Here is a 16,800-nt window from a genome sequence, read left to right as displayed (position 1 = left end):
TAAAATGAGATACCCAAGCCATTAAAAGTGACCTAGGAATGATGTAATGAATTAAACATGAGTTCTGACTAGCACAAAGGAGTCGAGGAATTCAGGAGTTATTTGTACAACTGCGTGTATATCAACCAGTCAGCCATATGTCCAAAAATTATGCTGAGCAGTCAAAGATCTGATCTCTTCATATAAATATGACTTCTAATTAACATCCTAAACAGATTCATTTGAGGATAAGATAGTACAGTGGACACACACAACATAGCCTTTTTTTCACAGCATGAGTCACGTTGATTTGCAAAAATCATAAAACAAAGAATCAACTTCTGTTTTTTATTTTGATCTTGCATACGAAAGGTGATGAAACAATGCATTTTTTTTCTGAGGATAAAAACTGCTGAGGAATCGTTAAAACCTTGGAAACAGTCAAAATCCACAGGGTAAACCTCCAGATTCCAGGAGGTCCAAAGACATGCATGTCAATATCACAAGTGAAGCCAATGTGGAATTTTTGAAATATCAATGCCATTGACTCTCTGAACTTGTGTGATGAGTTTTGCATGAACAATGGAGTTTTATTTAAATTCTAAAGCATTTGACAGTTTCTGTATGATCAAAAATGTCTGGCTTATAACTCTGTGATTGGCTACACTACCCCAGCAACAATCTGGCCCACACAACTATATCCTTGAAACTGACCTGCATATATTTTTATCAAAATCTCTCCACCACCTCCATCCCCCAACTTAGCTAATGATATTTACTGCCAAGAATATATACACTCCATCCTCAAAGGATCACAAATAAAAACACTCAAAAGATAAGACCTATAGAGGGGAATTCGACATGATGAAATTAAGAAACATTGAAACTAATGTTAGAATATTATTTTAAAATGAGGTCACCTTTGGCATATCACTGCTGAAGGTGAATATTTTGATTATAACAATATTTATGATGTCTAGGTACTAAAAATTAATTGGTTTTATTATTAGAATTTTAGCTTTTACTTTGTGTGTGTGCGCTTGTGTGTGTGCACATGTGTGTGTGTCTTTTTTTGGTAGATGGAAACAATGCTAATCCCTCAGATATAGGATAGTCTAGGAGAAAATGTCCACTGTTTCGTAGGAGAGTGGCAACTTGATCTTCTATAATAAATACATAAAAGTATAGAGCCACAGTTCTATTCCTTTCTTAGGTGGAAAAAATCGGACTCTTGTCAGGTAAACTGCTCAGCAAATAGTAAGTTGAATTCCTAACACCCACATGAGGCACAAGAATAGTTGGATTAACAACTCCAGTGTCATGCTGTCAGCTGCTGTTTATTTAAATTAAAATGTCACCATCCAGAAATAAATTAGGAAGTTGAAAAACGATAAATTTCTTAAACATACAGTACTTTGGCACCTTGTTAAAATAAATCTATTACATTTGTGTTTTTTAGAACTTTACATAGACTATTTCCATTTTGACATTCAGAGTATAGCAGGTTTTGTTTTTGTTTTTGTTCTTCTCTCTTAACTCTCTCCCTCCCTCCCACCCTCTTCCCTGCCTCCCGCCCTCTTCCCTGCCTCCCTCTCCCCTTCCTTCCTCCCTCTCTTCTTTCCTTCTTCTCCCCCCCCCTTCCTCCCTCCCTCCGTCTCCATTGTCCTATCTATGCTATATAAGAAGTTTAAAAAAAAGTTTCACCAGTACACATCAATACACAAGTATCAGATGCTTTACTTGCATGTCTAAAACACGTTCATTTATGTCTATCTAAATATAGCTACACTTTTACAGATATAAAAATTCACTTCCTACAACTGGTCTTCCTACGGGTCCACTATTATATGTTATTCCTATACTTGATATGAAACAAACATGCCTTCCCCACGGGCTTTTCCCTCACTTCCTGTCATTTGAAGGTTAAAATTTTGGCCCCGTCATTCTAAGCCCTCCCCTTGATCATCCACATCCCGAGACAGTTAGATAGTTTTTTGGCTCTGGGTTCATGGCACAGCAGGTCATTCTGTTTCAGGAGCAAATTTGGTCATAAGCAGGAAGAGAATTAACGTCTTCGAAGGAAAAATACTCCCTCTCTGTTCCCATTTGGACGTTTCTTGCCTATGACTTTGCAGATTGTAAATGATGCAAATGCACACTATAATGCAGGTTAATCAAATATGAGACAGTTGTATACAAACATATTCAGCATTAACAACATGGAGATATTTACTTGGCCGGGTTTTCCATTTTCACATAAAAATGCCTCATATTCGGATGCGAATTCAGGGGCGTTGTCATTGACATCCAGCACTTTAATAGCAACAGGTACTCGGGATATCTGACTGTGGTTCCCTATGGGAAGGAAAAAATAACATCAGCATTGAGGATATTGCATTTTAACGTGCAATTCAACTTTCTTCTTGAAAGCTTGTGTGTCTGTTTCAACTTCCCTTAATTAGGGTGTTTTCAACATGGTGATTATGGAATCTGACCATTCAGCAAGGAAAAATAGCATGTGCTTGGCTGCTTAAAAAAAGTATAACCTATTATTCCAAACACCATTTGCTGGAGCTTAGCTTGATAAGGACCATCTCTAAATAAATGAAAAGAGGTTTCCTAGATAAAGAAAGCTTTACTTTATTGATTAAGCCCACTCTACAAAAGAATGCTGTATGCAACAAAGATTTATCTCTTTGTTTATCTTAGGTAGAACAGTCCATTTTTGCACTATTACTTATTTGACTGACTATATATTAAAGATGAACATCAAAAACCCAAAAAAGGCTAGAACCAAATCAATTGTTAAGAGGGTATCTTTAACACTGATAAAAGGGATAATCTTAAAGAAAGGTAAATCATATCGTTTATATATTTTATTTTTTATTAAAAATTGACCTTGGGATCTTTTTGGGTAAGATAAGCCCAAGTTATTTTAATATTGTCATTTTCATAAAGATTTTCATCAGTGTAAACAGATAATAGTCGTTTAATCTTTCCAGGTCAATTCCAGTAGCACAGAACTTAATACATAATCCTTAATCCTTAAGTCCTTAAATTTAAAAGTTATATACACACACACACACACACACATGCATGCACAGAAATCTGGTCCATTAATACATTGCTGACTTGGCCCACATGGGATGATTTTTTCATTTCTAATAAACGCAATACCATTTGATTCTGACTGTACCATGTAATAATCTTTTGATCGCTTGTAAATTATACAGAATGCAGTGAAAGTGGCCAATTATTTATTTGTGTTTCTGTGGCACTGAATATTTATAAGCAAGCTAAGAAGAGAAAAAAATCTTTGCCTTTTGAATATGAAGAAACAGATGTATTTGATATATCAGACTCTTCTTGACAATTGATTAAACTCAGACCTCTGAAACCTTCAAATACTCATTTTTTTTTTCATTACATATAAAAGTATTTTGAAGCACAGGCCAAATAATCAGAGCCATGTTACAAATTTATAGTTGGTTAACTCCATTGGCAATGCTACAAGATTTGAATTTAGTTAACCACCATGGCTGTTCTCCAATATTCTAATTTGATTAACTATGGATGGGTGAATATTATCCTTCGGAATTCCAACCACCTCAGTAATGGAACATAATCTCACTTTCCAAAAATCACACCAATGGCCTTAAATATCTCACCTAATATGTCCTTCTTCTTTTACCATCTTATGTCTAATGAATTAATTCATTCACATCCAGAGAGGAGGCATGTAGCTCCCTAGTTTCAATGGAAGGGGAAGTTTAAAGAAGTGTAACACATGACTCTGAGACAAGGAACTTACATTTCACCCTTTATCTACTTGAGTCAGGTAGATAAGTGAGTTGTAAGGTATTTGAAATAAGGTCTGATTATATCCTTAAAGATTTACATCTCTTTTCTAGTCTGACCATGAGCTGAATAGCAGCTGCTGAAGAGTAAAAGGGAATCTGTTGTTTACAGGAAACAAACAACATCTGGAGCCCCATCTTCACCTCCTACTACCCATGTGATTTTGAACATGTTATTTAACCTCATTTTATTCCTGAGGAAACTGAAACTCAAGACCTTTACACCTCATTTACAGAATTGTTATACACATTATATGAGAAAAATGAGAAGTGCTCAGATCATATTGGGCACATAGTCAAAGGTGTCTTAGCCTTTGCCTTTTATAATTGCAAACATTAGCACCGTACATTCAGTGTGCACTATGTACAGTGCAAGATATCTCGCTATATCATGTCACTCAGTCCTCACTAAAGAGCTATAAAGTTGGTAATATAACCCCCATATTGTGGATTACTGAGGTGGAGACTGACACTCAATGGGCTATATGCCTTTACCAACATGACTCAATTAGAAATTGACTCTAAGACTCTAATATGTAGTTTTGGTCTTCCAAATATGAGCCATGTTCACAGCATTATATTGATGAGGTTTAAAACAAACTAGAATTTATTTGTTTGTTTGTAAGCTAACTAATCACTGCCATTTCCTCAAGAATGCTTATAGCCTTATTATAAATATTTATTTCAGGTCTGACCACTATTTGAAGTTTGAGTACAACTATAAAAAATCAAGCTGGATAAATCTAATGAGTTGTACCACCACTGATATTCTCAGAATTGCGCTAACAATCTGCAGGCCTCCCTGAGAACTGAGCAATTTAAATGCCATATTTTTCCTCATTCTTCTATTTCACCCAAGCAAAGCCCCTTTAGTTGATTAATTTTGTAATTCTCTGTATTTTAACCCTAAGAACTATTGATTATTTATTTACATAACATTCATTTCTTCCATGCCACATCTTAGACCACCTCTTGTGTTTATAAATGATTAGAGGAGCCTTCTAATATGTTTTAGTCTCACTAACCATTCAATTCATAAACAGGCAATGATCAACACAGACTTGAACAGTGAATAACAGGTTCATTGTCTTAGAAAACTGAAAGTACAAGAAAGCTATCATACCCTTTAAATATAATTTTGCTCCTTGGGAAGTGAAGAAAATGCTCATCTTATCAAGTTAAAGTCACTGAAAATGGTTGATTGGGCCAAGTCTACTAAATATGATACTCTTTGCTTCCTTCTTTTTCATGCCTGTACATACCACACAAACACACACGCAAACATGCATATACAGATTTTATTCTCACTATTTTGGCAAAAGGAGAATTATGCCAAGGCACATGTTCTCAACTTCTCTCTTCTCTTAATCTCATGGTTTTAATAAATTGCAATTATTTTTCAGATCTAGGTGGCCAGCAGGATGTAAAACTCAAGCACAGAAGATAGAGAATCTCCGCGAGCTTCTTTCTGAGATAACTTTCAACATTAAAGTAATATATGTTTTCTCTGTGGTAAGATCTGGGACAAGGTGGTGTTTGACTACCCCGGGGCCCTGACCCTTAGCAATAATACCATGTAACTTCTTTGTTGTGAGAAGTAATGTAGGTTTTGGAGCTATCAGTTAATACTGTTAGAAGATCAAGAGCATAGGGGTTATATCATATGATCATCGGCAAGTCACTGAAATATTTTTTGATGAGATTTACAATTTAAAACTTAGGATAAAGCTTACTGACAAGAGAAGTCATGGTTTGTTTTATTCTGTTTTCTTAAGTGTATGAATGGCCCAGACATTTCCTTTGAGTACTTTTTGAAACTGCTAAAACAAGGAGAAAAGCAATAAAATATAATAAAACAATGAACTAGTGCCATATGTCCCCCAAATATCCCCAAACTTGTTATCATTATCTATATTAGATGAACATGCACGATTTAAATTATTTCAACTTATAATTTTCGACACGCGTGTCATATTTAAATGCTGAAGATTCACTTTTATCTAAATTAATGAAATGATAGGAGTTCAAATTTTAAAGATATTATAGAGCAATAAAATTAATTAGATAAGCTTCTAAGGAAATTATTCATGTCCTTTGTGACTGGCCCCAAAATGTTTGCCTTTCATCTGATACACAAACATTAAATATAAAGATATTATAATTAGAAACTTGATTAGCATTCATTAAAGATTAATTTTCTAAACACAAGAGATGCGACAAAGTGGTCTGGAAGGAAAAGCCCATTTCAATTGGCCACAAAAATAGACTGTTTTCACATAATGATGGAAAAAAGGCTGAAATGGCACCTAGTATAAACAACTCCTTGACTTCTACCATTTGAATCGTAGTGACTTCCTGTCACCTCTCTGTCACATAGCCTCATGAATTGCCCATTAATTTTGCCCTTTTATAATCAAAGGTAATGGAATACTGCCAAGTCTACGTTACTTGGGAATTTGCTTCTAACTAGTTTCCACGAGCTGCTGTTTTTGCAGGCATAGATTGAAATAAACAGCCTCTCCTTTTCAAGCTATAAGAGAGAAAAAAATGATTTGACAAATTTAGATATACTGGTGTGCTCAATAAATAATTCTTGAACCTTCCATGAGTAGAAGGGTGGAAGGCATGAGCAGTAAATTACGGTCAACAGGGGGAATGCAAAATAAGAGAATTTATAATTGAATAGGGATGAGAGGAACGGTGGAAGTTTATAAAATAGGAAGATTTGAACTGAATATCTGATAGAAATGATACCAACTTTAAGAAATTTAAAATAAAACGGATGGGACTTCCTAGGTGGCGCAGTGGTAAAGAATCTGCCTGCCAATGCAGGGGACACGGGTTCGAGCCCTGCCCTGGGAAGATTCCACATGCCACAGAGCAACTAAGCCTGTGCGCCTAAAAAAAAAAAAAAGAAAAAAAAAAAAATAAATAAAACGGATGGAAATTTCACAGACGGTCTTGGAAAATAATTTCAGTACTGAATTTAGGCTCTCTGATGACTCAAGATAAAACTTTTTGATGTATACTTTGCCCATAAGTGGTGTGATAATTTCTAAATCATTCGTGATGGTTTATTAATCCATAGATTATTAGATAGCATAGAAACAAGGTGAAAATATAATTAACCAGTGGACACCAGCAGGGTAGAAAAGCTGTTGGGAATTTTTTTAAAATTTTTATTGGACAAATATATATCACATATGTGGAATCTAATGAAAAAAATGGTACAAATGAACTTATTTACAAAACGGAAATAGACTCACAGATGTAGAAAACAATCTTATTGTTACCGGGGGGAAAAGGGGGGTAAGGGATAAACTGGGAGATTGGGATTGACATACACACACTACTACATATAAAATAGATAACTAGTAAGGACCTACTGTATAGCACAGGGAACGCTACTAAATATTCTGTGGGGAGTATTTTTGATAGGTTTTTCTCTTTAGAGTATTATTTTCATGTGTTACCCTTTCACTATCATGGCAACTGTACTGATGCATCTGTTAAAACGTAACCTATTATCTCCCTCAAATACATACCAAGGAATTTCAACATCGAGGGAGCAGTTGACCACCAGAATTTTAATAATTTTTGACTGTACGACTGTGAAAATTCCAGCAAGCCGGGCTATAAAGAGGAGCCATTCTATTTTACTCCTGAAAACCTCGGCCATATTTAGAGTAGTTTAGAAATTAAATGAGAACTTTAATCAAATGGCGACTTCGGCATCAAATGAACAAAGCTGGTAAGGCGTAGCTTTTGCATTGACCAAGTAGCTCTCTCAAGAAAGGTACAGAAATTCTTTCTCTCACTGTGCAAGTTGTGGACTTAGACATAATTGAAAATGCCTTAAACTCTCTGGAGAAAATGACTGTTAAATGGTAAATTTAAGTCCTCACCCCTGTCTGTTTTCCCTGCTGACTACGAAAATGCATGGGTCTGGCTCCAGCATGTTCAAATGCTCTCTAAATGGGGAGAAAATGTGTAGGTCTCTTATTTATCACATTCATCTTAAGTGAACCTGAATGTAGTGGAGTTCTTGGCAAGCCTTTACTCCATCTTTTCCTATACTCTACGATGAACCCTCAGTATCCTTTTTCCAGCTCACAAGAGTTGAAGTCCTAAATGGTAAGGTAGGCACATTTATGGTTGTAAAATTCTACGGGAAAGAATTTTAGAGCCATTGAAGTAAGAACTGATGTTCTGAAGCTCTTAGCTACTATGTATTTATTAAATATAAAGCTTTAACAGTCCCATTCTAAATAAAGGCAACATTAATGGTAGTTTATAAATGAAAAATTAGTGCTAACGGCAACTATTAGATTTTCCATTTTTCTATTAATATGTTGTATCATATTACCTACTTTTAATTCTTTTTTTTAAAAATTAAAGCACTCACTAGTTTTATTTTAATGTACTAAACATTTTATTTTAACTTAAAATTTATAAATATGCATTATTTGCCAAACTTTTGTCTAAGATCATTTCTTTGAGGATAAGTCTGCTTCTAGAGTTCTGAGTTAAATTTACATAAACCAGTAATTCTCATGGCTTATGATTTCCAGGGTTTTTTGTTTTAATTAAGATAACATTGGCTTGTAACATTATATAAGTTTCACATGTACAATGTTATAGTTCGACTTCTGTTTACACTACTGTGCTTACCAAGGTACTTTTAATTCCTTGTGTATGCTTACCAATTTGTTTTCTTTTGTTGTCTATATTCTTTTTGTTTCGTGTGTATGTGTGTGTATGCATGCGTGGTTTTTATGTGTTTGCTTTTGTTTTGTTTTAGATACACCTGTCTTTTCTACTGTGCACTACTCTTGCTGAATTTGTGACTGGAAAATATTGACTCCCTCCTTTTGCAGTCCTAAGTGCATGTTTAAATCCTTTTTATACATCTCATCTTTCTACATACTATAAGAGGTGAGGAAACAAAATTCTGTAATGAGTTTATTATTCTTATATTCCCTTTGGTAATTGAAGTCTTGCAAAATCTCTAATTCTACTCTGCCAACAAAAATTGCATTATGCCTCTATTACTAAATCTTCAGTGCTTTTTCGCCCCTAATTATTTCAAATAGGATTGATTCAAAATTATTGGAACTGCATTTCTTGGTATTACTCTTACAATGCAATTCAATTTAAATCCCTTATATATTAGAATCTTAATAAAGGGGACTCACACTTTCAGAGGAATATAGATTTATCTAATATTCAGTTTAAATGCTCATTCAACACTAGCTTGCCATAACAGTTGTGCCCCTAATACATGCATACGCACACACACGCACACACAAACACAGACACACTTTATTAAGGAAGAAAACTAATACTGTAAGCTACCCAGCAGTATTGCGTAATCTGATTATGTACTGTCTCTTTGAGGTTTGTTGCATTACTGTGAAGACATTATTTTCTTAAATGGGAATTTGATTTCAGGGTATATAAGACTGAAATTTATATGAGTTACACATATCAGAGTAGATAATAAAGAACATCCAGTGAGCCTAGAAATTATGTGAACTCCAGTCACTTTGCCCATATTTATTCAAAGCCAGGAAGTGATAAAGCTGAAATATTAACCCAGGGCAGTTTTATCAACAATTAAAAAAAAAAACCACAAACACAGAAACAAACAAAAGTGAATATTCCCCGCCAGCTCTCTTTAACATAGCACTTATAAAACATAACCTTAAAATATCATATTTTAAGATGGATCATGTCCCAAACAATACAATATCCTTATAAACTAATAACTTCAAGAGAAAGGTCTGATGATTCCATTAGTATGGAATTTTTATTAGTGGATTTATTTTTAGAAATATAATATTCATATTTTTAATTACTTGAGTTAACTTCCTTACATTTTTTGTGTGAGATCAACTAATAAAGTATATACACCTTACAGTTTTATTCCAGTGTATTTTTATAAAATGAACATACCCATGTAACCATCACTCAGATCAAGATATAACCAGTATCCTCGAAGCTTCCCATGCACCCCTTCTTCAGTCATTATGCCCCTCAAGGCAACCTCTACTATGTTTCTTAACACTATATTAGTTTGCCTTCTTCAGAACTTTATAAAAACTGGAAAAAAATATAGAGTACACACTTTTGTATCTGACATCTTTAACTCAATATAGTATTTGTAAATTCATTCATGTGGTTGTAGGCATCTGTAGTTCATTCTTTTCCATTGTTTGGAAGCAAATTTCATTGTCTACATATACTGCCATTTATTTATTTATTCTCTTACTGGTAGCTATTTGGGTTGTTTCAGTTTCATGCTCTTCTGAAAAATGCTGCTATAAATATTTTGTGTATTTCTGTTGGTATACAAATAGGTGAACTCCAGTATGTTACATACTTAGAAACAGAGTGAAACATTATAGACTATGGCTCCTTTCAATGTTAGCATATGCTTCCAAATATTTTTCTAATGTGGGTGTGTCAATTTACACTCTGACCAGCAATGCATAAAAGTTCAAGTTGCTGCATGTCTTGAAGAACACTTGGAAAAACCAATTACTTATTATTCATTCTTCATTTTAGTCATTGCAGAGGTGTATAGTTATGTTTCAGTTTGATCTTATTTTAATATCTTGATGATTTGATGTTAAGGACGGGGTATCTTCTTTTGTGAAGAACCTGTGCAGGTTTTTGCCATGCTTTAATTGGGTTGTTTATGTTTTTCTAGTTGGTATACATATTACAATACCTTCTCCCACTCTGTGGCTTAATTTTTCACTCTTAATAGTAACTTTTGATGAACACAAATTCTTAATAAGCTGAATTCATTAGTTTTTGCTCTTATTAACTTTAACACCGTTGCAACTTATTCATTAATTATTTGCATAATCCAGAATTTGAAAATTCTGTTTTATTACAAGGTATATTATTTTTCTGACATTTACCTCTCTGATCTCCCCGAAGATTACTAAAATTCATGTTCTGAGTTGGAGGCCAAGGTTAAGTTTCATCCACTCATGGATATCCAATTCGCAGTCAACATTATTGTAAGTCCACCTATAGTATTTTTGTCATTGAGTTGAGTACTTTTGTACAGACTTGTTCTTGGAATTTTCTGTTCTGTTTGTCTGTTTTTCTATCTTTATGCTCATACAGTCCTCTCTTAATAACTCTTTATGATAGACCTTCATATATTGTTATCATGAATATGACAAGATCAACAATTTATTTTTCTTTTAAAATATTTTTTCATTATTTTTCCCTTTAAATTTCTTTACACATTTTAGTATTATTTGTCAAATTGTGGGTACACACATGCACACACACATATACACACGCATAGCTGTTGGAGGTTTGATTTGATACTGCAAAGAATCTGCAGATACATTTAAAGAGGATTGACATATTTCACGTTTGAATCTCCAAATGAACTATGTATATACACTTCATTTATTTACATCTTCTTTAATTTCTCTCAGTAATGCTCTGAGGTTTTCTTTTTAGAAGTTTTGCATGTCATTCATTAGATTTTGTTACTATTTAATTGAAGTCTGTTTACTATTATAAGTACTATCCTTATTTTCTGAGTATTGTTAGAAAATAAAAATATTACTTTATAACTCTAACAAGCATGCAAACTTTATTATTGATAATAGTTTAACTTAGATTTTTTTCCTTTTTATGTGCTCAATCTAGTTGTCTATGAATAGTGACAAATTTATTTCTTCCTTTCCAATGTTTATACTTTGATTTCTTACCTGTATCTTATTGTACTAGCTACAACCTTCAGTGTAATTGAATAAAAGTAACAACAGTACACAACCTGTCTCATTTCCAATCTCAGGGAGAATGCTTTCAATATTTTACCATTAGGGCTGATATTTGCTATTTTTTTTGTAGCTATCCTTTATCAGATTAAATTCTCTTCTATTTCTAGTGTGCAAGGAGCTTTTTTCATGAACAGGAGATGAATATATAACATTTTCTGCATTGAGAATGATCATATGTTTTCTCTCTTTTCTTTCCTCAGTATTTTAATTTACATTAATAGTTTTTCAAATGTTATCATCTGTCCTTATATTCCCTGGGTGTAATGTTGTATTTTTATATTAGCAGTTTTGATTTGCTAATATATGTTACCTAGGATTTTGTTTATGAGAAGCAGACTGTTAATTCTCTTTTCTTGTAATATTCTTGTCAGGTTTTAGCATTAAGATTATTCTGGCTTCGTGACATAAGGTGGAAAATGCTCCCTCTTTTACTTTTCTCCGATAAAGTCTGTGTCAGGTTCATTTGGGCATGACGATTTATATGTTGAGTTAGTAATTATGGATTCAATTTATTCAATAGAGAAAATGATAGACATATTTTTCTCTTTTTCTTATTTATGCTAGTTTGCACTGACTGCATATTTCAACTTCTTAGTCTATCTCATATATATTTTAATCCTTACTCCATAAATATGTTAATAATGTCCAGTTATTATTTTTTAACATCTATAGAATCTGTAATGAAGTCATTTTTTTCTCCATGCCCCATGCAGTAGAAGCACGGAGTCCTAATCACTGGGCCACCAGGGAATTCTCTGTCATTTCTGATATTGGAACTTACCCTTTTTCTATTTTTTCTTGCAAGATTTTATGAACTTTATCGTCACAAATAAACTGCTTTTGGTGTTGCTGAATTTCAGGACTGTATATTTGTGTTCAATTTCATTATATTCTACCTGATATTTATTTTCAACTCCGCTGCTAGTTTTTCATTTTCTGTTCACTTTCACCCTTTTTGAAGTGGATGCTTAGGTAATTGATTTTTAGCATTTATTCTCTTCTAATATAGACATTGAAGGCTAATTTCTTTCTAGGCACTGTGTTAGTTGTATTCCACAAGTTTTGTCATGTCATTATTTTGTTATCATTCATTTTTCAAACGTGCTAAATCCCTTTGTGATTTTATTCTGTCTTCCATGGATCATTTAGAGATGTATGGCTTAATTTCCAATACTTGGGGATAATTTCAGGGTTTTTTGTTATTTATTTCTAGCTTAATTCCATTGTGTTGAGACTTGATTTACGGCCCAGTTTTGGCCATGTTGGGTAAATGTTTCAAGTGTGTTTAACAATAACAATATTTTTCTAATATTTGAATGCAATGTTTTATACATTTCAATTAGACAAGTTGACTAATCATGCTATTCAAACACTTTATATCCTTCCTAATTTTTTCTCTACTTATTTGATTAGTAGAGAGTTGTGGGGTAAAATGTTTATCTTCAAGTGTTGACTTTATTTCTCTCTTTGCTTCTGTCAATTTTTTGCTTTATGTACTTGGCAAACATCTCACGAGGTACCTACAAATTTAGAATTTTTCTATCTTCCTGCTGAATAATTAAATTTATAATCATTTATCATTATGAAAATTTTTTCTTTATTTTTGGTAATATTTCTTTCTTCTTAGTCTATAGCTGAACTATTTTGGTTTTAATTTGCATAGATCTTCTTTCAATCGTTTCAGTCTTTATGCGTTCTTTATATTTGAGGTTTGTTTCTGATAAAAAAACATGATTTAAAAAGTGATTGCTTTTTTCCTAGTCTGACAAAGAATGTCTTTTAATTGAAGTGTGTAGTTTATTTATACTGAGTGTGATTGTTTATATATCTGGTTTTTAATTTCTTACTGTACTCTAAAATTGTCTTCCTGAGTTCTTTCTCATTTTTCCTCTTATCTATTGTTTTGGGGGGGGTTCATAAGTTATAATTATTTCATTTCCTCAACTAATAGGCTAATGGCAGAAATGAAATAATTAAAACTTATGAATCCAAAAAAGGATAGAAAAGAGGGATTAGCCTATTAGTTACATAGTTTTCTATTAATATTATTTTGGTGGTAACCTTAAGTATCATATTTATATATGTGTCACTGATTTATTAGACTATGCCTTAAAGTAATGCTTCAAACATTTTACGTACAATGCAAGAACAGTAAATGCATTACTTATTTATGCTATATTGTTACCCCTTTCCTATCGGGTATCTAGGTTTTAATTTTGGAAGTTAGATATGAAAATGTGTTATCTTTCTTCAGAGAGAGTTTGGATTTTCTCCTCACAGGAAGGTCTATACAGATAGATCACCTCGATACTCTGAAGGCTGGATTTCAGAATTTATGAGGGCTAATTTCTGGTCTTCCCTTATTTTTAGAACCCATCCTTTATGTTAAATTGCAAAAGAAAAACTTTTTTTTTTTTTAAAGCTTTTTAGCCTCTTAGCACATAGTCTCTGATAGCTTTGAAATCCTCTTAACTCCTGCACTTGTTAAGATTTGGTAAATGCATCATGGGAAAAAGCCACCCATGATGCGCTGATATCTTCTTTTCAATTACCTCCTCGTTGTAGACTTGACCTCTTCATTTCTGGACACCTTGATAGCCCTGAACTACAACTTTTGTCTCCACAGTTCCACAAGACACTCATCAACTTCAGGTCACTGATTTCTGCTTGGTTTCTATGCCTTGTGAGTTGAATCAGTTAAAGTCCTGAAGGAATAAATAGTGCTAAGTTTAGGAGTCACCTCAATTTCTTTCCTTTCTTTCTGGTATCTTGGCTTCTTAAGTACTGCCTGCCTTCAAATATCATTTTTTCCTCTAATTTTGACGTTATTCTTAGTGAGGGAATTATTCAGATATAAGCTACCATCGTAGACAGAAAAAAATTCATAATTTTTCCCATCCATTGGGGTATAATACATTCATGAGTTCCCCAAGAAAATTAAACTGTAAATCACCCCATACTTGTGGGAAAATGGACAAAATATTACTATAAAATGACCCCAATCCTCCATGAGTTAGTGCCCAGCAGAATTCACATATGGTAATTAAGATTGTGTTAGCCTTAGTTAATGCTCTGACTACAAAGCCAGACCAATCTCTTGAGATTCCTTTCCTCAGTCTATGCTTTGGCCACAATAAATTACACATTTATTGTGACAGTGGACCAAGATATATATATACCATATTGAGTTACAAAAACCAATACATAATTCAAGATAAATGATTAGCAGAGGTGGTAAAATGACAGCAGGGTAACCCACCACCTCAGTGTCAAGTATGTGATAATAAAATGGGTGATGTTGATTTATTCCAGATGTTAATATTAAATGGCTTGAATATATGTGAATGTAAACATAGATATACATAGTTACATCCATATGGTACTACTTCCTCCAACTGCATTTGTATCCACAAAATCATCTGTCTATCAATGTATATTAGAAAGGCAACTAGACACAGACTATTATGTATTCTTTTAATAAAACTTAAAAAGATATATTGGGTGAAATATGCAAATTAATAAGTAATAGGAAGCAGGAGGTGTTTTTTATAATTGTATTTGGAGAGGCAATGCAGAACACCTGTATATAATGGTACTGTGCCGCTCAGAATGTCCGTAAACCAATCTCTCTCTCTCCCTTTTGTTATAGGTAAAAGTTAGGTGCTAGCTGCAAAAAACTTTTTAACTACTTTATTTTTTTTAACTACTTACTCTATTAAAGGCAGGTTAATAAACCCTTTATGGACCCAGTAAATCTATCATGCAAATTTGTAACATAGAGCAACAGGGATGCTGACAGGGACATCAAGTGTCAAGCTTACTCCAAAATATTACGAGAGAGAGAACACAGGCCAATATCAGAGTCTTCAATGTTGTTAGCAAAATAATTGCAAATAACGGTGAAAGAGAAAAACTGCTGGAGGTTTTGTTGTTGTTGTTGTTGTTGTTTTAAATTGAATTTATGGAGAATGGCAAAAAGACCTGTATGCTACCAAAAATACTTTCATTTCTAAAAAATCAGGGCAAAGACAAAAATGAGAAGTGATTTTTTTCTTAACACACCAGAAAAAAAAAAAAAGCTGCAAGAGAAAAGCACTGCCGGGAAAATGCTAAGTTCTATTGTCGGCATCTGCATTTTTGCTGTTGCAAATAATCCACTTTTTGTGGTGGTCTCTTCCTGATATGGCCTGGCATGATGGGGGCAGATCGTTGAATAAAGTTATTTGTGTAAAAAGCAACCTAACTTATGCCCACATATGAGCACATTCCTCTAGAACATTACTCATTTTGAGGTCAGTTTTATCTGTCAAGACTGGAATCATCACTAGCAAATGAAGCTCTTTAGTTGACTTCTTTCTGAGCTCCTAATATTAGATGATACAGAAAATTATTGTATGCTTGGGGTCCAAGCTTTGAGTATTCTTTACATAAGTCTTACTCAGTACAATCAAACTGATAGTGAAATCCTACTTGTAAACCCAAACCCTACCCCATAATAATCTATGCCGGCCACGTCAGAATGCCATCATCATCTTTATCAGTGTCATCATCACAAGGAACGATCTGCTGTTTACTGAACACTTACTCTCAGGCACCATGCTTTCATTTTTATACAACCCTATGGCTAAAGTAATATGATTATTTCCTCTCATAAACAGTTAACAACTAATAATTGTAATTTTAAACTTCCATTCAATCAACAAATATTGGCCTTATACTTACTGGGTGCCAGGATGCTCTTCTAGGACAGGAAATGTACCAAATATTAGAAAAGACAAAGAAACAAAAACATATTCTAGTATATTCACAGATTAATGGGGATGGGGTGGAGACTCTCAGGTATAGATGAAATGTATGAACCAAAATAAAACCAGGTAAAGTAAAACAGACAAATGTTGGAACTCAACTTTTCCCTCAGTGCTTACAAACAATATATCCAGGGCTGCAGTATCAAGTTATAGGTGTGTTGACCTCCTTTCTCTATTTTCTTATCTCAACAATCAGTTATCTCCTTTCTCTAATTAAAAATCTAATATTTTGACCCTAAGCACCCATCCTCAATATGGAAATGAAACGAGACTGACTTTTTTTTCCTTGATGATTCCTGGAAAACTGTATCTACTGTCAGCAAAGGCCTGTTGGCCAGAGTG

General features: G+C 33.6%; 1 protein-coding gene across 6 annotated transcripts in view; it reads right to left on the bottom strand.

Moving 5' to 3' along the window:
• CDH8 (cadherin 8) overlaps positions 1-16,800 on the bottom strand; it is a 350,610-nt gene that overhangs the window by 67,423 nt on the left and 266,387 nt on the right. For 4 of the 6 annotated variants that reach the window (XM_057711553.1, XM_057711555.1, XM_057711550.1 and 1 more), the window contains exon 8: positions 2,213-2,334. In XM_057711553.1, the coding sequence (XP_057567536.1) occupies positions 2,213-2,334 (122 nt within the window). Of the gene's footprint in view, positions 1-1,298; positions 2,335-16,800 lie in introns of those variants that run through there. The other 2 variants (XM_057711551.1, XM_057711556.1) reach the window with 2 other exon arrangements.

Source organism: Hippopotamus amphibius, chromosome 16 (assembly GCF_030028045.1).
Source record: "Hippopotamus amphibius kiboko isolate mHipAmp2 chromosome 16, mHipAmp2.hap2, whole genome shotgun sequence".
NCBI classification, from domain to species: domain Eukaryota; kingdom Metazoa; phylum Chordata; class Mammalia; order Artiodactyla; family Hippopotamidae; genus Hippopotamus; species Hippopotamus amphibius.
Note: the sequence above shows the minus strand (reverse complement) of the source record. Positions and strands in the feature narration are given on the sequence as shown.